The 24,798-nt window shown below is 57.9% G+C and overlaps 2 protein-coding genes across 6 annotated transcripts in view; both read right to left on the bottom strand.

The window, feature by feature from the left end:
• Positions 1–14,468, bottom strand: part of DCAF8 (DDB1 and CUL4 associated factor 8) — a gene marked incomplete at its 3' end in the record, with an annotated part of 31,243 nt that extends 16,775 nt beyond the window's left edge. Inside the window, exons 1-6 of the mRNA XM_082298613.1 lie at positions 14,324–14,468; positions 12,880–12,912; positions 10,482–10,551; positions 9,022–9,668; positions 5,107–5,247; positions 4,249–4,343 (exon numbers count right to left, since the gene is read on the bottom strand). Coding sequence (XP_082154739.1) covers positions 4,249–4,343; positions 5,107–5,247; positions 9,022–9,668; positions 10,482–10,530 — 932 coding nt within the window. The 5' untranslated portion in view covers positions 10,531–10,551; positions 12,880–12,912; positions 14,324–14,468. The remainder of the gene's footprint in view (positions 1–4,248; positions 4,344–5,106; positions 5,248–9,021; positions 9,669–10,481; positions 10,552–12,879; positions 12,913–14,323) is intronic.
• Positions 14,469–15,460: 992 nt separating this feature from the next.
• PEX19 (peroxisomal biogenesis factor 19) lies at positions 15,461–23,106 on the bottom strand. Of its 5 annotated transcripts, none has more exons than XM_082298670.1 (8): positions 22,627–23,100; positions 19,764–19,837; positions 19,528–19,693; positions 17,579–17,664; positions 17,329–17,487; positions 16,115–16,287; positions 15,977–16,021; positions 15,461–15,747 (listed from the first exon to the last, which is right to left on the bottom strand). In XM_082298670.1, the coding sequence occupies exons 1-8, from the start codon at positions 22,685–22,687 to the stop codon at positions 15,477–15,479; spliced, it is 1,035 nt and encodes a 344-aa protein (XP_082154796.1). In that variant the 5' UTR covers positions 22,688–23,100; the 3' UTR covers positions 15,461–15,476. The 5 variants fall into 5 exon arrangements, with proteins under 5 accessions (XP_082154796.1, XP_082154797.1, XP_082154794.1 ...); XM_082298671.1 differs by having other exon boundaries at positions 16,111–16,287; positions 22,627–23,087; XM_082298668.1 differs by having other exon boundaries at positions 15,977–16,287; positions 19,528–19,675; positions 22,627–23,106.
• Positions 23,107–24,798: the final 1,692 nt, after the last annotated feature.

Below are 24,798 nucleotides of genomic sequence, written 5' to 3'. Positions count from 1 at the left end.
AAATCCCCATTTTTCCCCCTAAAAAATCATTTTCCCCTAAAAAATCCCCATTTTTCCCCTAAAAAATCCCCATTTCTCCCCCAAAAAATCCCCATTTCTCCCCTAAAAAATCCTCATTTTCCCCCCCCAAAATCCCCATTTTTCCCCCCAAAAAATCCCCATTTTTCCCCCAAAAAATCCCCATTTTTCCCCCCAAAAAATCCCCATTTTTCCCCCAAAAAATCCCCATTTCTCCGCCAAAAATCCCCATTTTTCCCCCAAAAAATCCCCATTTTCCCCCCCAAAAAACCCCATTTTTCCCCTAAAAAATCCCCATTTTTCCCCTAAAAAATCCCCATTTTTCCCCCTAAAAATCCCCATTTTTCCCCCCAAAAATCCCCATTTTCCCCCCAAAAATCCCCATTTTTCCCCTAAAAAATCCCAATTTTTTCCCCCCAAAATCCCATTTCTCCCCCCAAAATCCCCATTTTTCCCCCAAAAAATCCCCATTTTTCCCCTAAAAATCCCCATTTTCCCCCCAAAAATCCCCATTTTTCCCCTAAAAAATCCCATTTCTTCCCCCAAAATCCCCATTTTTCCCCAAAAATCCCTGCTTTTTCCACAAAACATCCTGGTTTTCCCTCTAAAAAGAATCAGTTTTCTCCCCAAAATTCCTGGTTTCCCTCAAAAACCCAATGGTTTTTCCTCAAAAACGAGTGGTTTTTCCCAAAAAACCCCAACCTGCTTTCCCAAGAAAAACTGTTTTCTCCCCAAATTAATCCGATTAAAACATAATTGATCAGCTTTCCCAAAAAAATACATTTGCCTCAAAAATAGCCAATAAAAAAAAAAAACCATTTTATCTCCCCAAAATCTCCATTTCCCCAAAAAACCCCAACCCATTTTGCCCACAAAAATAACCCGATTTCCCCCAAAATCCCTAATTTCCCAAAAACCCCAATTTTTCCCCAAATCCCGGCTGTCTCCACCCAGATTCCCGTTTTTCCCCACATCCCACCTGTTATTCCCCAAACCCACACCTCTCCTCACCCCTAAAATCCCCATTTTCCCCCCAAAAAGATCCCCTTTCCCCTGCCCCAAATCCCCATTTCACCCCCACAATTCCCCATTTCCCCCTCAGAATTCCCATTTCCCCCTCAGAATTCCCGTTTTTCCCCTCAGAATTCCTGATTTTCCCCTCAGAATTCCTGATTTTCCCTCAGAATTCCCACTTTTCCCCTCACAATTCCCATTTTTCCAGTCACTCACAATGCAGGCTGGTCCTGCCACAGGTCAATGGGATCCACTTTTCCCACCCCAAATCCCCTCTTTTCCCCCAGAATCCCCATTTCACCCCCAGAATTCCCATCTTTCCCCTCAGAATTCCCATTTTTCCCCTCAGAATTCTCACTTTTCCCCTCAGAATTCCTGATTTTCCCTCAGAATTCCCATTTTTCCCCTCACAATTCCCATTTTTCCAGTCACTCACAATTCAGGCCGGTCCTGCTGCAGGTCAATGGGATCCCCATTTCCCATCCCAAATCCTCTTCTTTTCCCCCATTTCGTCCCCACAATTCCTGATTTTCCCCTCAGAATTCCCGTTTTTCCCCCTCAGAATTCCCATTTTTCCCCATAGAATTCTCACTTTTCCCCTCAGAATTCCCGTTTTTCCCCACATCCCACCTGTTACTCCCCAAACCCACACCTCTCCTCACCCCTAAAATCCCCATTTTCCCCCCAAAAAGATCCCCTTTCCCCTGCCCCAAATCCCCATTTCACCCCCAAAATTCCCCATTTCCCGCCAGAACCCCATTTTCCCCTCAGAATTCCCACTTTTCCCCTCAGAATTCCCACTTTTCCCCTCACAATTCCCACTTTTCTGGTCACTCACAATTCAGGCCGGTCCTGCCGCAGGTCGATGGGATCCCCACTTCCCATCCCAAATCCTCTTCTTTTCCCCCAGAATTCCCCCAGAATTCCTGATTTGCCCCTCACAATTCCCATTTTTCCCCTCACAATTCCCATTTTCCCCTCACAATTCCCATTTTTCTGTTCACTCACAATTCAGGCCGGTCCTGCCACAGGTCAATGGGATCCCCATTTCCCATCCCAAATCCTCTTCCCACAGAATCCCCATTTCACCCCCAGAATTCCTGATTTGCCCCTCAGAATTCCCATTTTTCCCCTCAGAATTCCCATTTTTCCAGTCACTCACAATGCAGGCCGGTCCTGCCGCAGGTCAATGGGATCCCCATTATTCCTTCCAAACCCCCATTTTCTCCCCCCAACCCCCATTATTCTTCCAGAATTCCTGATTTTCCCCGCAGAATTCCCATTTTTCCCCTCAGAATTCTCAACTTTCCCCTCAGAATTCCCTTTTTTCCCCTCAGAATTCCCATTTTTCCAGTCACTCACAATGCAGGCTGGTCCTGCCGCAGGGCGATGGGATCCACTTTTCCCACCCCAAATCCACTTTTTTTCTCACAGAATCCCCATTTCATCCCCAGAATTCCTGATTTTCCCCTCAGAATTCCTGATTTTCCCCCTCAGAATTCCCATTTTCCCTCTCAGAATTCCCACTTCCCCCTCAGAATTCTCACTTTTCCCCTCAGAATTCTCATTTTTCCCCTCACAATTCCCATTTTTCCAGTCACTCACGATGGAGGCTGGTCCTGCCACAGGTCAATGGGATCCCCTTTTCCCACCCCAAATACCCCTCTTTCCCCACAGAATCCCCATTTCATCCCCAGAATTCCTGATTTTCCCTCTCAGAATTCCCATTTTTCCAGTCACTCACAATGCAGGCTGGTCCTGCCACAGGTCAATGGGATCCCCATTTCCCACCCTAAATCCCCTTTTTTTCCCACAGAATCCCCATTTCATCCCCAGAATTCCTGATTTTCTCCTCAGAATTCTCACTTTTCCCCTCAGAATTCCTGATTTTTCCCCACAATTCCTGATTTTTCCCCTCAGAATTCCCATTTTTCCCCTCAGAATTCTCACTTTTCCCCTCAGAATTCCTGATTTTCCCTCAGAATTCCCATTTTTCCCCTCACAATTCCCATTTTTCCAGTCACTCACAATGCAGGCCGGTCCTGCCGCAGGTCAATGGGATCCCCTTTTCCCACCCTAAATCCCCTTTTTTTCCCACAGAATTCCCATTTCATCCCCACAATTCCTGATTTTCCCCTCAGAATTCTCACTTTTCCCCTCAGAATTCCCATTTTTCCCCTCACAATTCCCCTTTTTCCGGTCACTCACAAGGCAGGCTGGTCCTGCCGCAGGTCGATGGGATCCCCATTTCCCACCCTAAATCCCCTTTTTTTCCCCACAGAATCCCCATTTCAACCCCACAATTCCCCATTTCTTGCCCAGAATCCCCATTTCCTGCCCAGAATTCTCAATTTTCCCCTCAGAATTCCCATTTTTCCCCTCAGAATTCCCAATTTTCCCCTCAGAATTCCCAATTTTCCAGTCACTCACAAGGCGGGCCGGTCCTGCCGCAGGTCAATGGAATCTCCATTTTTCCCTCCCCAAACCCCCATTATTCCCCTGAAACCCTGGGTTTCCCATCCAGAATTGCTGATTTTCCCCTCAGAATTCCCATTTGCCCCTCAGAATTCCTGATTTGCCCCTCACAATTCCCATTTCCCCCTCAGAATTCCCACTTTTCCCCTCACAATTCCCATTTTTCCAGTCATTCACAATGCAGGCCGGTCCTGCCGCAGGTCGATGGGATCCCCACTTCCCATCCCAAATCCTCTTCTTTTCCCCCAGAATTCCCATTTCATCCCCACAATTCCTGATTTTCCCCTCAGAATTCTCACTTTTCCCCTCAGAATTCCCATTTTTCCCCTCACAATTCCCCTTTTTCCGGTCACTCACAATTCAGGCTGGTCCTGCTGCAGGTCGATGGGATCCACTTTTCCCACCCTAAATCCCCTTTTTTCCCCCACAGAATCCCCATTTCACCCCCACAGAATCCCCATTTCTTGCCCAGAATCCCCATTTCCTGCCCAGAATTCTCAATTTTCCCCTCAGAATTCTCATTTTTCCCCTCAGAATTCCCGATTTTCCAGTCACTCACAAGGCGGGCCGGTCCTGCCGCAGGTCAATGGAATCTCCATTTTTCCCTCCCCAAATCCCCATTATTCCCCTGAAACCCTGGGTTTCCCATCCAGAATTGCTGATTTTCCCCTCAGAATTCCCATTTTTCCCCTCAGAATTCCCATTTTTCCCCTCAGAATTCCCAATTTCCTGGCCACTCACGAGGCAGGCCGGTCCTGCCGCAGATCGATGGTGAAGACCACGGCGTCCTCCCCCGCCGACAGGAACGTGCAGGGTGAGTCCGGTTCCAGCGCCAGCTGGGATTGGGGCAAAACAGGGAAAAAACAACGGGAATGGCTCCCAAAAATCCCCAAAACCAGGAAAATCCACACCGAAAACCCCCAGGTTTGGGGATCCCTGCCCTGAACAGCGGTGATGTCATCGGGAGGGGGACATCATAGGGGGTGATGTCATCGGGACAATGGCACAGCCAAAGGTTTGAATTGCAACCAAAAAGTGGGAAAATCCCCGAAATTCTCAGATTTTAATGGAGCTGAGCATGGGGTGATGTCACTGGGAGGCCGCAGATGACGTCACGGTGATGTGACAAGTGACGTCACAGGTGACGACGGCGCATGCAAGGGTTGAAATATTTGGGAATCGATTCCATTTGCTCCCTAAAAGTAAGAAAAATCCTTCTTTTCTCCCAAAAAACTTCGATTTTAACGGAGAAAAACTGGATCCCCCCTCATCTGGCTGGTGAAGTCACCGAGAGTTCAGTGGTGAAGTCACCGAGAGCTCGCAGATGACATCACAGGTGACAAAGGGTACATCCAAGCCTTTAAATATTTGGGAATTGCTTCCAGAAAGTGGGAAAATCCCTTCCTTTCTCCCAAAAAAACCCACCCCTGATCTTCAGGAAAAGGAGCAGCCGAGCAGAACCCACTCCTTGAGCCACCCGCTCACCACAGGTGCCATCCCAGCTGAACCCCCCCCCATCCCAACGAGCATTCCCACCGTGTTTCCCCATTCCCAGGTAACCCAAATCCTGGGATTTGCCATTCCCAAATGCCAGCTCACCTTGTGGGAGGCTCCCTTGTGCTGGGCCACGCGCTTGGTGCTGCGGCAGCACTGAGTGGCCGAGAGCTCGGCCACCCTCACCTGCCCGTCCCGGGCACACATGGCCAGCGTGGAGTCGCCGCTGTTGGGCAGGAATTTGGCCTGGAAAATACGGAAAAGAGGGAAAAAAAGGTAGGAAAAAGGGAGAGGGGGAGTGGTGGGTGGAGAGGAGGAATGGGGAGGGGAAGGTGCTGGTGGGAATTGGCCTGGGAATTGTTCTGGGAATTATGTCCAGGGAATTGTGTTGGTTCTCTTGGGAATCATCTCAAGCTCTCCCAAGAATTGTGCTGGGAATTATCCCGAACTCTCCTGGGAATCATTGTGGGGATTGTCCCAAGGTCTTGCCAGGAATCAGCCCAGCTGTCCTGGGAATCATCCCAAGGTTTCTCCCAGGAACCATCCCAAAACTCTGCCAGGAATCATCCCAAGCTCCCCCAGGAATGATCCCGAGGTCTCCTGGCTCTCCTGGGAATCATCCTGGGAATCATCCTGGCAATTATCCCGAGCTCTCCCAGGAATCACCCTCAGCTTCACTGGGAATCATCCTGAGCACTCGCAGGAATCCCCTGAGCCATTATCCCAAAATCTCCTGGGAATATCCCAAACTCTCCTGGGAATATCCCAAACTCTCCTGGGAATCCCCTGAGCCATCATCCCAAACTCTCCTGGGAATATCCCAAACTCTCCTGGGAATCCCCTGAGCCATCATCCCAAACTCTCCCAGGAATATCCCAAACTCTCCTGGGAATCCCCTGAGCCATCATCCCAAACTCTCCCAGGAATATCCCAAACTCTCCTGGGAATATCCCAAACTCTCCCGGGAATCCCCTGAGCCATCATCCCAAACTCTCCTGAGAATATCCCAAACTCTCCTGGGAATATCCCAAACTCTCCCAGGAATGCCCTGAACCATTATCCCAAACTCTCCCAAGAATATCCCAAACTCTCCCAAGAATATCCCAAACTCTCCTGGGAATATCCCAAACTCTCCCAGGAATGCCCTGAACCATTATCCCAAACTCTCCCAAGAATATCCCAAACTCTCCCAAGAATATCCCAAACTCTCCTGGGAATATCCCAAACTCTCCTGGGAATCCCCTGGGCCACCATCCCAAACTCTCCTGGGAATATCCCAAACTCTCCTGGGAATCCCCTGAGCCACCATCCCAAACTCTCCTGGGAACCAACCCGGCTCTCCTGGGAACCAACCTCAGCTCTCCCAGGAATCATCCCAAGCTTTCCCTTTGGAATCCTCCTGGCTCCCTTGGGAATCATCCCAAGATGACCCCGGCAACCACCCCGGCATTCCCAGCAAATCCCGCCTTTCTCCAGGGAACCATCCCAAGCTCTCCTGCCTTTGCTGGGAATCATCCTTGCAATTACCCCAAACTCCCCCACAAAGCACCCACAGATCCCCCGGGAATTATCCCAAACCTTCCAAGCCCTCTCCCAGGAACCAGCCCGATCCCGACCCCCATCCCGGCTGGATCCCCACAGGATGGGGAATCCCAGGGCAAACCTGTGGGATTTGGGGATCAGATCCACCCAAACCATTCCCAGCCTCAGCTGAGGCTTTCCTGGGATCCCCCCCCGCCCCTTCCTCATCCTCATCCCTCGGGATCGGGATTTTAGGGCACATCTGGGGGATTTGGGGACCTGTTCCCACCTCCTTCCCTGAGCATCCCTTAGCTCAGGTGAACTTTTCCTGGGATTCATCCCCGTGTCCAAACGCGGACCTCAGCACGGCAGATTTTGGGGCACATCTGGGGGATTTAGGAGCCAGTTCCCCCTACAGAGCATCCACAATATTCCCACATCCCCTTGCTCCAGTCACACCTTTCCCAACCATCCCTTTGCCAGCTGAGCTCTTCCTGGGATCCTCTCCCACCCCAAAAAGACCCTGAAGATGGTGGATTTCAGGACACATCTGGGGGATTTGGGGGGTCATTTCCACCCAAACTGCTCCCAAATCCTTTCCCAAGCATCCCTTTCCCAGCTGAGCTCTTCCTGGGATCCTCTCCCACCCCAAAAAGAGCCCCTTGAACATGTGGGATTTTAGGGCACTCCTGTGGGATCTGGGGGGTCAATCTGTGGGATCTGGGGACCTGTTCCCAAATCCTTTCCCAAGCATCCCCTTCCCAGCTGAGCTCTTCCTGGGATCCTCTCCCACCCCAAACAGGGACCCTGAAGATGACGGATTTTAGGGCACATCTGGGGGATTTTGGGAGTCAATTCCACCCAAACTGCTCCCACTTCCCTCTACTCCACTGCCACCTTTCCCAAGCATCCCTTTGCCAGCTGAGCTCTTCCTGGGATCCTCTCCCACCCCAAAAAGACCCTGAAGATGGTGGATTTCAGGACACATCTGGGGGATTTGGGGACCCGTTCCTAAATCCTTTCCCAAGCATCCCTTTCCCAGCTGAGCTGTTCCTGGGATCCTCTCCCACCCCAAACAGGGACCCTGAAGATGACGGATTTTAGGGCACATCTGGGGGATCTGGGGGGTCAATTCCACCTGACCCGTTCCCAAATCCCTTCCCAACCATCCCTTTGCCAGCTGAGCTCTTCCTGGGATCCTCTCCCACCCCAAAAAGACCCTGAATATGGTGGATTTTAGGACACATCTGGGGGATTTGGGGACCTGTTCCCAAATCCTTTCCCAAGCATCCCTTTCCCAGCTGAGCTCTTCCTGGGATCCTCTCCCACCCCAAAAAGAGCCCCTTGAAGATGAGGGATTTTAGGGCACTCCTGTGGGATCTGGGGGGTCAATCTGTGGGATCTGGGGACCTGTTCCCAAATCCTTTCCCAAGCATCCCCTGCCCCAGCTGAGCTGTTCCTGGGATCCTCTCCCACCCCAAACAGGGACCCTGAAGATGACGGATTTTAGGGCACATCTGGGGGATTTTGGGAGTCAATTCCACCCAAACTGCTCCCACTTCCCTCTACTCCACTGCCACCTTTCCCAAGCATCCTTTTCCCAGCTGAGCTCTTCCTGGGATCCTCTCCCACCCCAAAAAAGACCCTGAAGATGGTGGATTTCAGGACACATCTGGGGGATTTGGGGACCTGTTCCCAAATCCTTTCCCAACCATCCCTTTCCCAGCTGAGCTCTTCCTGGGATCCTCTCCCACCCCAAACAGGGACCCTGAAGATGACGGATTTTAGGGCACATCTGGGGGATCTGGGGGGTCAATCTGTGGGATCTGGGGACCTGTTCCCAAATCCTTTCCCAAGCATCCCCTTCCCAGCTGAGCTCTTCCTGGGATCCTCTCCCACCCCAAACAGGGACCCTGAAGATGACGGATTTTAGGGCACATCTGGGGGATTTTGGGAGTCAATTCCACCCAAACTGCTCCCACTTCCCTCTACTCCACTGACACCTTTCCCAAGCATCCCTTTGCCAGCTGAGCTCTTCCTGGGATCCTCTCCCACCCCAAAAAAGACCCTGAAGATGGTGGATTTCAGGACACATCTGGGGGATTTGGGGACCCGTTCCCAAATCCTTTCCCAAGCATCCCTTTCCCAGCTGAGCTGTTCCTGGGATCCTCTCCCACCCCAAACAGGGACCCTGAAGATGACGGATTTTAGGGCACATCTGGGGGATCTGGGGGGTCAATCTGTGGGATCTGGGGACCTGTTCCCAGATCCTTTCCCAACCATCCCTTTGCCAGCTGAGCTCTTCCTGGGACCCTCTCCCACCCCAAAAAGATCCCCTTAAAGACGACAGATTTCAGGACACACCTATGAACTTTGGGAAACCCATCCCGACGACCTCCCTCAGGGCGCGCCTTTCGGATTTCACCGCCCCATCCCACCCCACCTCTCCTCCCCGCCATTCCCATCGCCGTTCCCACGCCGCTCCCGCGCCATTCCCACCTGGAAGACGTTACTCTTGTGCCCGCTGTCGAACTGCAGCACGGGCCGGCGCCGCAGCCAGTCCCACACCAACACCTTGAGGTCGTCGCTGCCGCTGGCCAGGCGGGTGCCGCGCTGGTTGAAGTGCAGGGTGTTGACGCAGCCCGTGTGCCCCTCCAGGCCGTGCTGCAGCCGGAATTTCTGCACGAACAGCCGGGCCCCGCACGCCTGCGACACGAAGCGGGAGCAGCCGCCCAGCTGGCGCTGCCGCAGCGCCGGGATCGCCCTCCAGCGCGGCCGTGGCAGCGCCCACGTCTCCGAGGCCACCCAGTCCTCCAGCGCCTGCTCCTCGTCCGACGAGTCGCGCTCGTGGGGCGGCCGCTTGCGGGGTCCCCTGCGCCGGGCGCGCGGCTCCTCCTCCTCCTCGTCGTCCTCGTCCTCGTCCTCGTCCTGCCGCGGCTCCTCGGGGATGGAGTAGTGGCCGGTGTCGTCCATGCTGTCGCTGTCCTTGTCCCCGGAGCTGTCGCTGTCGCTGCCCCGGCCCCGCGCGGCCCCGGCGTCGTCGCCGGTCAGGCTCAGGCTGAGGTCGGACGCCTCCACCTCGATCCCTGAGGACGTCTCACGGCCCTCCTCGGCTGACATCTCCTCGGGGCTGCTCGACAGGCTGCCTGGGGACAGGGGGACAGCAGTGTCACCACAGCGCTCAATGGGCTGCCTGGGGACAGGGGGACAGCAGTGTCACCACAGCGCTCAATGGGCTGCCTGGGCACAGGGGGACAGCAGTGTCACCAGGGTCACCACAGTGCTCGACAGGCTGCCTGGGGACATGGGGACACCACAGTGTCACCGTGAGGACAGGGACAGTGTCACCAGTGTCACCACACTGCTCAGCAGGCTGCCTGGGCACAGCGACACTGTCACACCACCATGAGAACAGGGACAGTGTCACAGTGTCACACCGCCATGGGGACAGGGACAGTGTCACAGTGTCACACTGCCATGGGGACAGGGACAGTGTCACAGTGTCACACCGCCATGAGGACAGGGACAGTGCCACCAGTGTCACACCGCCATGGGGACAGCTCGACACTGCCACCATCATGGGGACAGTGTGGTGGCACTGTCACTGTCACCACCACCATCACTTCGTCACCCTCACTGCCACCCTGTCCCCATCACTGCTGCCACCCTGTCCCCATGCCACCTTCACTGCCACCCTCGCTGCCCCCTGTCCCCGTTGCTGTCCCCCTCTCTGCCACCCCGTCACCCTCACTGTCCCCTCCCATCCCGCTCGCTGTGTCCCTGCCACCCTGTCCCTGTCCCAGTGTCCCCCCAGGGCCACCGTGAGCCTCTCCCTGTTTGTCCCTTGTCCCTCTCCTTATCCCCCTGCCTGTCCCCTGTCCCCCTGGCTGTCCCTCTGTCCCCCTGGCTGTCCCCCCGTCTCCCTCGGTGTCCCCAGCTGTCCCCAGCTGTCCCCTCACCATTGGCGATGTCCGTCCTGCCGTCCATGCCGCCGCCTCTGTCGGACATCGCCGCTTCCCGCGGGATTCCCTGCGGGGACAGCAGGACACGGGGCTGGAGCGGCCCTGCCACGGCCACCCCCAGCTGTCCCCGTGTCCCCAACCCCCCCACGGCACCAAAGATGTTCCCCAAAATCCCCATTTTCCATGGAAAAACCACCTGGGAAGGCTGCAGGACACCCAACCCTGGCGTGGCTGTTCCCCAAATTCCCATTTTCCATGGAAAAACCACCTGGGAAGGCTCCAGGACACCCAGCCCTGGCTCAGCATTTCCAGGAATCCCAAGGAATTCCCATCCCAAGGAATCTGGAACTCCCAGGGATCCATTTTTAAACGTTCCCACAAAAAATTCCCATTTTCCCCCCGGCCACAGGTCTCCCAGTACCATGGATGTTCCCAAAAACTCCATTTCCCATGGAAAAACCGCCTGGGAAAGCTGCAGGACACCCAGCCCTCGCTCAGCATTCCCAGGAAAAGCCGATCCCGAGGGATTTGTGATCCCAGGGATCCATTTTTGAACATTCCCCCACAAAATTCCCATTTTCCCACCTTCCACGGGCTCCACAGCACCACCGGCTGCTCCCAAAATCCCCATTTTCCAAGGAAAAACCAACGAGGAAGTTCTGGAACACCCAACCCTGGTGTGGCCGTTCCCAAAATTGCCATTTTTCAAGGAAAAAACCACCTGGGAATGCTCCAGGACACCCAGCCCCGGGCTCAGCATCCCAGGAAAAGCCGATCCCAAGGAATTTTTCACCCCAGGGACACTTTTTTAAACACATTCCCACAAAAAAATTCCCTCTGGAATGTCTCCAGGAGAGCACTGGACACCTGGGTGTCCCCCCAAAACCCACTCTGGGCAGCCCCAAAATCCATGGGAATGGGCAGGAGAGCCGGAATTCCACTGGAATTCCACGGAATTCCAAAGGTGAGCACGGGAATTATTCTCCCCCTTCAAATCCCACCATTTTTGCTTCCACCCCAAGGAATTTTTTGCTTCCACTCCGAGGTGAGGGACTGGGAACAAACTTCCAGAGGGGAGGAATCCATTCCCGATCCATCAGCCCCCTCTGGAGGGTGGAAAACTCTGGGAATTGCAGGGAATAACAACAAAATCCCGGGATTCCGTGGCTGCCTGGGCACGCATCTGGACAGGCTCGGCATTCCTGGCCTGACAGGGAAAATATCCCGGCCCAAAAATATCCCAGGGCATTCCAGAGCCTCTGGAATTGGGATCCGCCCGGCCCGGCCTCCCCAAACTGGGACAAACTGGGACAGACTGGGCAGCAATTCCAGAGTCATCCCCAGGGGATGGTCCTGTCCATCCCACACGGCCCAAATTCCTCGTGGGATCGGTTCCAGCCACCCTGGTGCTCCCAAAATTCCACAAATCCAACATTCCGGCAGCCCAGGATTCCTCTGGGATGGAGCCCCCAAATCCCTTGGGATGGAGCTCCCAAATCCCTTGGGATGGAGCCCTGAAATCCTCAAGGATGGAATTCCCAATTCCTCTGTGATGGAGCCCCCAAATCCCCAGGATCAGAGCCCCCAAATCCTCCGGGATGGAGCCCCCAAATCCTCAGGGATGGAAACCCCAAATCCTCCTGGATGGAAACCCCAAATCCCTTGGAACAGAACCCCCAATTCCTCAGGGATCAAGGCCCCAAATCCCTCAGAATGGAACCCACAATTCCTCTGGGATGGAGCCCCCAAATCCTCTGGGATGGAGCTCTCAAATCCCTTGGGATGGAGCCCCCAATTCCTTTGTGATGGAGCCCCTAAATCCCCCAGGATCAGAGCCCCCAAATCCTCAGGGATGGAGCCCCTAAATCCTCCGGGATGGAATCCTCCAATTCCTCCAGGATGGAAACCCCAAATCCCTTGGAACAGAACCCCCAATTCCTCTGGGATGGAGCCCCCAAATCCTCTGGGATCAGAGCCCTCCCCTCCCCCCCCTCCCCCCGAGCCCCTTTCACCCCAAAACCCCACCCCAGGCAGGAAAACCCCATCCAGACATTCCCAGTTTTCCAGGACTTCGGGTGGATAATCCCAACCCTTCCTGGGAGCCTGACAGGTCCCGTTAATGAGCCGTTAATTACTGCTAATTAAGCGGCTTCCCCTTGGGAATCCCATGGGAATCCAGAATTCCCATCTGGGAGCATCGCGGGCTCCCCCTTCCCTATGGATTTTCCAGAGGTTTTTGGGAACACCTTGAGCCCGTTCCCTAATTAACAGGGCTGTTAACGAGCCCCGTGTGCCTCAGGAGCATTCCCAGATTTCCAGGAGCATTCCCAGGAGTTCCCAAGGCCCAGGGAATCCCGGGAATCCCAAAAATCCCGCGGGATCCGGGCACACTCACCTGTGCCAGGTGCCGGGGACAGCGGGGCTGGAGCTGGGGGAGGGGAGGGGGAGCACGGGCTCAAATCCCAGGGACCCCCAAATTTTGGGGAATCCCCCAAATCCAAGGAGAACCATCCCAGATTTTTGGGAAAAATCCCAAATCCCTGGGGAATCCCCCTGATCCCTGGGAAATCCCCCCTGATTTTTGGGGACCCCCGATTCCCAGGGAATCCCAAAAAATCCCAGAAAATCCCTGGGGGATCCCAAATTTTTGGGGACCCCCTGATTCCCAGGGAATCCCAAAAAATCCCCTCAGTCCCTGGGGATCCCAAATTTTTGAGGACCCCCTGATTCCCAGGAAATCCCAGAAAATCCCTTCAATCCCTGGGGGATCCCAAATTTTTGGGGACCCCCTGATTCCCAGGAAATCCCAAAAAATCCCCTCAGTCCCTGGGGATCCCAAATTTTTGGGGACCCCCTGATTCCCAGGAAATCCCAAAAAATCCCTGGGGATCCCAAATTTTTGGGGACCCCCCCCCCAATTCCTGGACATTCCCGATTTTTGGGGACCCCCCCCCAATCCCTGGGGACCCCCCAGGACTGTTCTGGAAGGGCCAAGAATGAGGAGCTTTGGATTTTGGGGGGTGGGAGGGGGGGCCCAAACCCCCCCCCAAAGTCTCGGGGATCCCCCAAAACCTCAGGAACCTCCTCAAGACGCCCCCCAAAATTCAGGGATTCCCCCCTGAGCCCCCCCAAAAAAATCTCTGGGATCCTTCGCAGATTCAGGAGGCCCCAAAAAAACTCAGCGACCCCCCCCAAAATATTCGGGGACCCCCTCCCAAACCCTTCTAAAGGCTTGAGGGTCACCCCAAAAAAGCCACAGATCCCTCCCACACCCCAAAAAGCTCAGGGACCCCTCCAGGGTCTCCCCAAATATTCAGAGACCCCCCCAGAACCCCCAAAGGCTCAAGGGCCCCCCCAAAACACTCAAGGACCCCTCTAAGGGACCCCCAAAGGATCAGGGACCCCTCCCCACCCAGGACACCCCAAAACTTGAGGGCCCCCCCCAGACGCTCAGGGAGCCCCCCCCAAACACTCAAGGAGCCTCCCCAAGGGGTCCCCTCAAGGCCCAGGGTCCCCCCAAAAGCTGAGGGACCCCCAGGGACCCCCAACCCCCCCCGAAGGCTCAGGGCCCCCCCAGGGGTGATCAGGGCCCCCCTGAGGGTCCCCAAAAGGCTCCGGGCCCGCCCCCCACGGGCCCCCCCAAAGGCTCCGGGACCCCCCAGAAACTGCTCCCCGTCACCCCCGTTACCCCCTCCGGCCCCGCTGACCCTCCCCGGGCTCCCCCTCCCCTCCCCCACCGCCGGGTCCGCCCCCGCCCCGCCCCCCGCCCCGGGGGTGGGGAAGGCCCGAGGCCGCCGGGGCCGCGTCCGGACAGGGAGCGGCGGAGGCCGCGCACCGACCCGAGTGTCCCGGAAGGTCCCGGCGGCTCCCGGACGGTGCCGGGGGGGTGCGGCCGGGCTCAGTGGCGGCCGCCGCGGGCCCCCCCGGCCGCTCCAGCGCCGGCCCCGGCACCGGGCCCCGCCGCCGCCATCTTTAACGCGCCGCCCCCGCCGGCTCGCTTGACGGCACCGACCGACGCTTTTACGGCACGGCGGGCGGCGCTTTACGGCAGCGGCCGCCGCGCGACAGCGCCGGGGGCGCCCCCCCCACCCCCGGCGTTGCCATGGGAACGGTGCCCCCCCCACCCCCGGCGTTGCCATGGGAACGGTGCCCCCCCAACCCCCGGCGTTGCCATGGGAACGGTGCCCCCCCCCACCCCCGGCGTTGCCATGGGAACGGCGCCCCCCCAACCCCCGGCGTTGCCATGGGAACGGTGCCCCCCCCACCCCCGGCGTTGTTGTAGGGTCGCTCGGTGTCCCCAGCGTTGCTGTAGGGTCAGCCCTGCTCAGGGTCACTGCCCTGGTGCTGTAGGGGGGCCTCAGGCCCCAATGTTATTGTGGGGTCACCCCTGGTTCGGGTCACTCCGTGTCCCCCCCAATGTTATTATTGTAGGGTCACCCCTGGTTCGGGTCACTCCGTGTCCCCCCCCCAGTGTTGCAGGGTCACCCCTATTTAGGGTCACTCTGTCCCACCCCAATGGCCCTGTAGGGTCACCCCCCGTTTCTGCAGGGTCACTCTGCCCCTCCCAATGTCGCTATAGGGTCACCCCTGGTTAGGGTCACTGTGTGTCCCCCCCCCAGTGTTGCAGGGTCACCCCTATTTAGGGTCACTCTGTGTGTCCCCCTCATCACTGTAGGGTCACCCCTATTTAGGGTCACTCTGTGTCCCCCCCCTCAGTGTTGTAGGGTCACCCTGTGACCCCCAGTGGTACTGTAGGGTCACCCCTGTGTAGGGTCACTGTTGTCCCCCCCCACTGTTACTGTAGGGTGTCCATGTGCCCCCCACCCCCCAATGGCCCTGTAGGGTCACCCCCCGTTTCTGTAGGGTCACTCTGCCCCCCCCCAATGTCGCTATAGGGTCACCCCTGGTTAGGGTCACTCTGTCCCACCCCAATGGCCCTTTAGGGTCCCCCTGTCCCCATTCCCAGGCCGAGCCGCTCCCGTCACCAACACTTTATTGGGGACACTGTGGGGGCGAGGGGGGGACACCACCCCAAATGGGGGCCCCTGCGCCCCCCACCCCCCAAAAACCCCACAAATTGGGGGGAGGGGGAGGTCCCAACCCCCCCCCCCCCCCCGGGCTCCTCTTCATCCTCTTCATCCTCATGAAGGACTCATTTAGGGCCGGACGAGTCAGGGGGTGCGGGGACCCCAAAGTTCCCCTACATGAGGCGGCACTGCTCCCCACTGACCCCCCCCGGCAGCTCCAGGTTGAATCCGGGGGGCTGTAGGGGAGGGAGGGGTCACACCAGGGTCACCCCAAATCTTCCAGGGTCACCCCAAATCTATGAGATCACCCCAACACTATGGGATCACCCCAAACCTTTAGGGGTAACCCCAAATCTTTTGAGGTCACCCCAAAATCTCCGAGGTGACCCCAGAATCTCCGAGGTGACCCCAGAATCTCCCGAGGTGACCCCAAATCCTTTTAGGGTGGGGTCCCCAAACACTCACCGTGTCCCCCACCAGCTCCTTGGGGGGGTGGCCCAGGTCCTGCAGCTGTGAGGGGACACAGGAGGGGACACACGGGCGGGGGGGGGGTCAGTGTAGGGCCGGGCGCTTTTGGGGTGCCCCCGTGTCCCCCGTACCTGCTGCATCAGCTCCAAGAGGGTCTCGAAGCGCTCCCGGCGCTGCCCCTCGGGCTCCCCGGGCCGCTCCCGCTCCAGCTCCGCGCAGATCCGGAGCATCAGCGCCTGCTGCGCCCGGAACCGCTCCCGCTGCTCCGGGGACAGCGCCGGCCCGTGCTGCCGCAGCCACTCCGGGTACTGGGGGGGACAGCGGGGTCACCGCGGGAACTGCCCCGGGACCCCCCCGGAACCCCCAAATCCCACCGGGACCTCTCCCGCTGCTCCGGGGACAGCGCCGGCCCGTGCTGCCGCAGCCACTCCGGGTACTGGGGGGGACAGCGGGGTCACCGTGGGAACCGCCCCAGGACCCCAAAATCCCACCGGGACCGCTCCCGCCGCTCCGGGGACAGCGGGGTCACCGTGGGAACCGCCCCAGGACAGCGGGGGGACAGCGGGGTGACCCCCCCGGGACCCCCGATGGAACCCCAATATCCCGGAGAAAAGGGGGAAATGTCCCAGTGGGGCCCAGGGGGTGACAGGGACGGACCCCAGGGACTCCCAGACCCTCAAGGAGGGACCCCAAATCCCCCCAAAACACCCCCCCAAAGGGACAGCGGCACCCCAGGAGTGCCAGGGACAGACCCGGGGGACCCCAGGTTTTTGGGGACCCCCCCCTCAGGTTTTTGGGGTCCCACCTTCTCGGTGGGAGGGGCAGAGCTCGTCCTTGGACAGCAGCGACTGCACCGGGTCCCCACGGCCCCCCGAGTTTCCCACACCCCAAGGGACCCCTCCAGGATTTTGGGGACCCCCTCCCCCCCGGCTTTTTGGGGTCCCCTGCCGGGTTTTTGGGGTCCCAACTTCTCGGTGATCTCCTTGAGGGAGGGGCAGAGCTCGTCCTTGGACACCCCCAGAAACTCCCCAGCTTTTCAGGGAGCCTCCCCCCATTTCAGGGACCCCCCCCCCAGGTTTTTTGGGTGGATTTTGGTAATTTTGGGGGGGTTTTGAGGTCCCCGATTTAATTTCATTTCTGGGCTGAATTTTAGGATTTTCAGGGTCACTCACACAGATATCTGCAGCTGAGCCACCCTAGACCAGATTTTGGGGCGTTTCTGCTCCATTTTCACCCCATTTTCGGGTGCATTTTTCCCATTTTTAACCATTTCTGTGTGTTTTGGGGGGCATCTCTGGGGGTTTCTGAGGACGCTGATCCCATTTTTGGGGTGAATTTTGGGGTCCCACCTTCTCGGTGATCTCTTTGAGGGAGGGGTAGAGCACATCCTTGGACAGCAGGGACTCCATGATGCTGCGCATGACGGGCAGGACGCCGTCCCCGCCGCCCTCCTCCAGCCCCAGCCCCTCCAGGGCCTTCGCCAGCTCCTCCTCCGAGCCCGGGGAATTCTGTGGGATCCCCGGGATCCTGTGAGCCACCCCTGGAACCTCTGGAATTCCAGGAGAACCCCTTCAGGATCCCAGGAAGGGGTGGGAATACCTGGAGGTCATTGGTATTCTTGGCCAGCCCGCTCAGGGTCTCCTTGAGGCAGGAGGTGAATTCCTGCTGCGAGGCCACGTCGCTGCCTGTGGGATTGGGAATGGGATTGGGATGGGGGATAATGGGAATAATGGGGGGTCCTGCTGGGGTGTTGGCTGGGGGAACCCAATCCCAAATGGGGGGGGTTTGTGGGATTAGGAATATGGGTTGGGAACAGGGGGGGACACCAGGGACCCCCACATGGGTCTTGTCTTGGTGATCCCGATCCCAAATGGGGGGGTGGGACAATTCCAAATGGGATTGGGGTGACACTGGGGAGCCCAGTTTGGTTTTGCCTTGGAGATCCCGATCCCAAATGGGAATCCCAGGGGTCTGAGGGATTGGGAATGGGGGTCAGGAAGGGGGGGGATGCCAGGTACCCCACTTGGGTCTTGTCTTGGGGACCTCAAATGGGGGTCCCGAGGCCCTGGGGGACACCGGGACCTCTGGAGTTCCCCACTCTGGTCCTTGCTTGGGGAAACATTCCCAAATGTTCCCACGTGTCCGTGGCGTCCCCAAAAACTCCAAACATTCCTCCCCGCTGGCAGTGGGAGAAGTTTTGGGGCACCCAGGAAGACCCAGAGCCCAACTGGGGAGCCCCAAAGCCCTGTCCCACCCCAGAAGGACACCAGGGAGGATCTGGGGGGTGGGAACAGGGACTGGGAATGGGATAGGGACCCCTCCATGGATTGGGAACAGGGACTGGGAACGGGGACTGGGAACGGGGACTGGGAATGGGACCAGGAACTGGGATAGGGACCCCTCCATGGACTGGGATCAGGGACTGGGAACAGGGACATGGAAGAGGACTGGGAATGGGGACCAGGAACTGGGATAGGGACCCCTCCATGGACTGGGATCAGGGACCAGGAACAGGGACATGGACGCTTCCATGGACTGGGAATAGGGACTGGGAACATGGATTGGGATTGGGAACAGTGACCAGGAATGGGGACGGGGACTGGGAACTGGAGCAGGGAACAAGGACTGGGAATGGGGACCAGGAACTGGGATAGGGAAGAGGACTGGGAATGGGGACCAAGTACTGGGAAGAGGGACTGGGATCCGGAACAGCGACCAAGAACAGGGACAGGGAACAGGAACTGGGATTGGGACTGGGAACAGTGATCGGGACCAGGAACTGGGATCAGGGAACAGGAACTGGGGTCAGGAACAAGGACTGGGAAAAGGGATCAGGAACAGGGACTGGGGTCAGGAACAGGGATCAGGAATGGGGAACAGGGATCAGGAACAAAGACTGGGAACAGTGACCGGGAGCAGGAACAGGGAGCGGGATCGGGAACCAACACAAGCCCGAGGCAACCAGGCCTGTTCTGGGTTGGGATCCCCCCATCCCCACCCCATTCCCACCCCCATTTCCCCCCTCATCCCCACCCCATCCCCACCCCATCCTCACCCCCATCCCCCCCATTCCCACCCCATCCCCACCCCATTCCCCCCCATCCCCACCCCCATTCCCCCCTCATCCCCACCCCATCCCCACCCCATCCCCACCCCATCCCCACCCCCATTCCCACCCCCATCCCCACCCCATCCCCATCCCCACCCCATTCCCATTCCCCCCCATCCCCACCCCATCCCCCCCCATCCCCACCCCATCCCCACCCCCATCCCCACCCCATTCCCCCCCCATCCCCACCCCCATCCTCACCCCCATCCTCACCCCCATCCCATCCCCATTCCCCCCCATCCCCACCCCATTCCCCCCCATCCCCACCCCATTCCCCCCCCATCCCCACCCCATCCCCACCCCCATCCCCACCCCATCCCCACCCCCATCCCATCCCCATTCCCCCCCATCCCCACCCCATTCCCATTCCCACCCCATCCCCACCCCCATCCCCCCCCATTCCCCCCCATCCTCACCCCCATTCCCACCCCATCCTCACCAACTTTCCCGGCAGCTTCCGAGAGCTTCTGGAACTGCTCCACGAGCTGCGGCTCCTGCCGGGCCAGCTCCTGCATGGCCTCCTGGAACTCGGTGGCCGCCTGCGCCGCCAGCTCGCCCTCGAAGAGCTCCTGGAAGAACCTCTCCTGCTGGGAGAACAGCGAGCCCTGGGCACGGGGTCAGCGCGGCCCCGCGGCCCCAAAACGGGCGGCAAAGGGGATTTTTGGGGGGTCCCACCTTGGCGGAGTCGGGGGGAGAGGAGGAGCTGGGAGGGGGAGGGGGGCGGCTGTGCTCGAAGTCATCCAGGGCACCTGGAAGGGGAGAAATGGGGTGGGGGACCCCAAGAAAGGGTTGGGGAAAGGGGTTTTGGCAGCTCAGAGGAGGTTGGAGTGAGTGTGCACCCCGAAAGGGCAGCCTGGTAATTGTGTCGTGGGAATGGAGCCTGAAAACCGTGCCTCAAAAATTGTACCCTAAAAACTGTACCACAAAAATGTACCCTAAAAATGTACCCCGAAAACTGTACCACAAAAAACGTACCCTAAGAACTGTACCCTAAAAATGTACCCCATAAACTGTACCCCAAAAAAACTGTACCACAAAAACTGTACCACAAAAACTGTACCCTAAAAACTGTACCCTAAAAATGTACCCCGTAAACTGTACCACAAAAAATGTACCCCGAAAACTGTACCACAAAAAATGTACCCTAAAAATGTACCCCATAAACTGTACCCTAAAAACGTACCCTAAAAACTGTACCCTAAAAATGTACCCTAAAAACTGTACCCTAAAAACTGTACCCCATAACCTGTACCCCAAAAAAACTGTACCACAAAAACTGTACCCTAAAAATGTACCCCACAAACTGTACCCTAAAAACGTACCCTAAAAATGTACCCCATAAACTGTACCCTAAAAATGTACCCCATAAACTGTACCCTAAAAATGTACCCCACAAACTGTACCCTAAAAACGTACCCTAAAAATGTACCCCATAAACTGTACCCTAAAAATGTACCCCGAAAACTGTACCACAAAAAATGTACCCTAAAAATGTACCCCATAAACTGAACCCCATAAACTGAACCCCGATAACTGTATCCTAGAAATGTACCCCAAAAACTGTACCCTAAAACTGTACCCCATAAACTGTACCCTAAAAATGTACCCCAAAAACTGTACCACAAAAAATGTACCCTAAAAACGTACCCTAAAACTGTACCCCAAAAACTGTACCCTAAAAACTGTACCCCAACACTGTGCCCCAAAAACTGTGCCCTAATAACTGTACCCCAATAACTGCACCCCAAAACTGCGCCCCCAATAACCCCCACCGATTGTACCCCAAAACTGCACCCCGATAACTGCACCCCGATAACCCCCATCACTGACTGCACCCCAAAACTGCACCCCAATATCCCCAACCCAATAACTGCACCCCAATATCCCCAACCCCGATAACTGCACCCCAAAACTGCACCCCAATACCCCCAACCCAATAACTGCACCCCAATATCCCCCATCCCAATTGCACCCCAGTAACTGCATCCCAAGAAGCCCCAAATCCCATAGCACCCCCTAATCTCCAACCCCACCACACCCCACAAACTGCACCCTAATAAACCCCGGCCCTATTGCACCCCAAACTTATCCCCCTCCAGCCTCACTGCACCCCAATAATCCCCAGCCCTACTGTAACCCCGTAACTGCACCCCAATAATCCCCAGCCCTATAGCAACCCCGTAACTGCACCCCAATAATCCCCAACCCTATTGCAACCCAATAACTGCACCCCAATAATCCCCAGCCCTATAGCAGCCCCATAACTGCACCCCAATAATCCCCAACCCTATTGCAGCCCCATAACTGCACCCCAATAATCCCCAACCCTATTGCAGCCCAATAACTGCACCCCAATAATCCCCAGCCCTATTGCAGCCCAATAACTGCACCCCAATAACCTCCACCCCTAATTTCACCCCAAAACTGCACCCCAATAACTCAAATCCCACTGCACCCCAAGAGCCCCCACCCCCAATTGCACCTCAAGAACTGCACCCCAAAACCCTCACCCCCCTCACATCCCCGTGTACCCCAATAGCGCCCAGACCCCCCCATACTCCAGCGACCCCCCCCAGTTCCCCCAGACCCCAAAAACCCCTCCAGCCCTTGCCTTACCCCAGTAATCCCCGGAACCCCCTGTACCCCAATAACCCCCGAGCCCCCCGTACCCCAATAACCCCCGAGCCCCCCGTACCCCCATAACCCCCTCCAGCCTCTCCTGATCTCCCCACCCCCACTGCCCCTCCCGATCCCTCCATACCCCAAAAACCCCCAGCCCCTCCCGACCCCTGTCCCCGAGACCCCCGACCCCACTGCACCCAACAAACCCCAAACCCCCAACAACCCCCCAAAACCCCCAGCCCCTCCCGGCCCCCCCTCACCCCAAAGACCCCTGGCCCCACTGCACCAAACAAACCCCAAAACCCCCACGAACCCCCAGCCCCTCTCGACCACCCCCTCACCCCAAGCTCCCCCCGTGCCCCCCTCACCGCAAAGACCCCCGACCCCACTGCACCCAACAAACCCCGAACCCCAAAACCCCCCACAACCCCCGGCCCCTCCCGACCCCCCCTCACCCCAAAGACCCCGCACCCCCCTCACCCCAAAGACCCCCGACCCCACTGCACCCAACAAACCCCAAAACCCCCCACAACCCCCGGCCCCTCCCGACCCTCCCTCACCCCAAGACCCCCGTGCCCCCCTCACCCCAAAGACCCCCGACCCCACTGCACCCAACAAACCCCAAAACCCCCAAACCTCCAACAACCCCCGGTGCCTCCCGACCCTCCCTCACCCCAGGGTCCCCCCTGACCCCACTGCACCCAACAAACCCCAAAACCCTCCACAACCCCCGGCCCCTCCCGACCTTCCCTCACCCCAAGGCCCCCGTGCCCCCCTCACCCCAGGGTCCCCCCTGACCCCACTGCACCCAACAAACCCCAAAACCCCAAACAACCCCCGGTGCCTCCCGACCCTCCCCTCACCCCAAGGCCCCTCGGTGCCCCCCTCACCCCAAAGACCCCCGGTCCCCCCTCACTCTCCAGCAGCTCCTCCAGCTCCGGGTCGTGCCCTGGGCCCGGGCCCGGCTCCGCCGCCATCTTGGCCCGCTCCGCCCTCCGCCGCCAGGGGGCGCTGCCGCGGGGACGCGCCCCTTTTCCCGCCCACAGGGGAGGAGACGGCCCGGCCCCCTGCAAAACCCGGAACCGGATCGAGGACGGGAACGGGAACGGGAACGGGAACGGGAACGGGAACGGGAACGGGAACGGGAACGGGAAACAGGGACCGGAAATAGGGATCGGGAATGGGGATCGGGAATAGGGATCGGGAATGGGGACCGGGAATAGGGATCGGGAATAGGGGATCGGGAATGGGGATCGGGAATAGGGGCCGGGAATAGGGATCGGGAATGGGGATCGGGAATAGGGGCCGGGAATAGGGGCCGGGAATGGGGATCGGGAATAGGGGCCGGGAATAGGGATCGGGAATAAGGACCGGGAATAGGGATCGGGAATAGGGGCCGGGAATGGGGATCGGGAATGGGGATCGGGAATGGGGACCGGGAATAGGGGCCGGGAATGGGGATCGGGAATAGGGATCGGGAATGGGGACCGGGAATGGGGACCGGGAATAGGGATCGGGAATAGGGGATCGGGAATGGGGATCGGGAATAAGGACCGGGAATAGGGATCGGGAATGGGGATCGGGAATAAGGACCGGGAATAGGGATCGGGAATAGGGGATCGGGAATGGGGATCGGGAATGGGGATCGGGAATGGGGACCGGGAATAGGGATCGGGAATGGGGACCGGGAATAGGGATCGGGAATAGGGATCGGGAATAGGGGATCGGGAATGGGGATCGGGAATAAGGACCGGGAATAGGGACCGGGAATAGGGGCCGGGAATAGGGATCGGGAATGGGGATCGGGAATGGGGATCGGGAATGGGGATTGGGAATGGGGACCGGGAATGGGGACCGGGAATAGGGATCGGGAATAGGGGTCGGGAATGGGGACCGGGAATGGGGATCGGGAATGGGGATCGGGAATGGGGACCGGGAATGGGGATCGGGAATAGGGATCGGGAATAGGGACCGAGCTGGCGTGATTTACATATGTAAATATGCAAATTAAGAGAAGCGTTATTGGTCAGTCTCTCCATCAGCTCAGGTTCGCCCCGCTGCACAGCGCGAGCTGGAAAGGGACCGGGAGCAGCGCCGGGGAGCTCTCCATGGACCGGCAACGGTGACCGGGAGCCCCGGCACAGGTTTTGGGGTCCCTGTCCCGGGGTCCCAGATTTTGGGGTCCCCGAGGTCCCAGATTTTGGGAGCCCCGAGCTTGAATGTCCCAGATTTTGGGGTCCCTGGTCCCTGAGGTCCCAGATTTCAGGAGCCCTGAGGTCCCAGATTTTGGGAGCCCAAAGCTTGGACGTCCCAGATTTTGGGGTCCCTATCCTGGGGTCCCAGATTTTGGGAGCCCTGAGGTCCCAGATTTTGGGAGCCCAGAGCTTGAACACCCCAGATTTTGGGGTCCCTGTCTCAGGGTCCCAGATTTTGGGGTCCCTGAGGTCCCAGATTTTGGGAGCCCAGAGCTTGGACTTCACAGATTTTGGGGTCCCTGTCCCGGGGTCCCAGATTTTGGGGTCCCTGAGGTCCCAGATTTTGGGAGCCCTGAGGTCCCAGATTTTGGGAGCCCAGAGCTTGAACACCCCAGATTTTGGGGTCCCTTTCTCAGGGTCCCAGATTTTGGGAGCCCAGAGCTTGGACTTCACAGATTTTGGGGTCCCTGGTCCCTGAGGTCCCAGATTTTGGAGCACCCCGGGGAGGAGGGGCTGGCTTGGGATCAGACTCGATTTTGGAATTCATTGAATTTATTGTGCATCAAACTGAAAAAGGAGAAGGAAAACCGACCCTAAAACTCCCTCCCCGCATCCCGGGGCTCCTCCAGGGCTGCGGGAGGGGGGACGGGGGCTCTGCTCCCCGGGGACCCCCTCGTGTCCCCCCCGCCTGTCCCCAGCAGCCCCCGCCAGCTCCCAGTGGCCACTTTGGGGCACTCTGGGCTGGTTTCCAGGCAGATTCTCCCCGATTTGTGGGGCTCAGAGGGACAGAGGGGCAGTAGCCACGGGTGGAGGGTCAGGGCCAGCTGCTGACAGCTCCCGGTGGCCACGGGCGGGAGGACAAGGCCGGCTGCTGGCAGCTCCGGGTGGCCACG

This window comes from Coloeus monedula, assembly GCF_965178545.1.
Source record: "Coloeus monedula genome assembly, chromosome: 29".
NCBI lineage: Eukaryota > Metazoa > Chordata > Aves > Passeriformes > Corvidae > Coloeus > Coloeus monedula.
The sequence above is the reverse complement of the archived record's forward strand: the minus strand, read 5'-3'. Positions and strand labels throughout refer to the sequence as shown.

Bases quoted from the DNA above. Each gene is read 5' to 3' on its own strand.
- PEX19 (XM_082298667.1), bottom strand. From the start codon at position 22,687: ATGGCGGCGGAGCCGGGCCCGGGCCCAGGGCACGACCCGGAGCTGGAG. The intron at 19,694-19,763 runs GTGGGACCCCCC...CCCCGTGCCCAG, and splicing joins CTCCCCCCGACTCCGCCAAG to GGCTCGCTGTTCTCCCAGCA. The intron at 15,748-15,976 runs GTGAGTGTTTGG...CCTCCCCTACAG, and splicing joins AGGAGCTGGTGGGGGACACG to CCCCCCGGATTCAACCTGGA.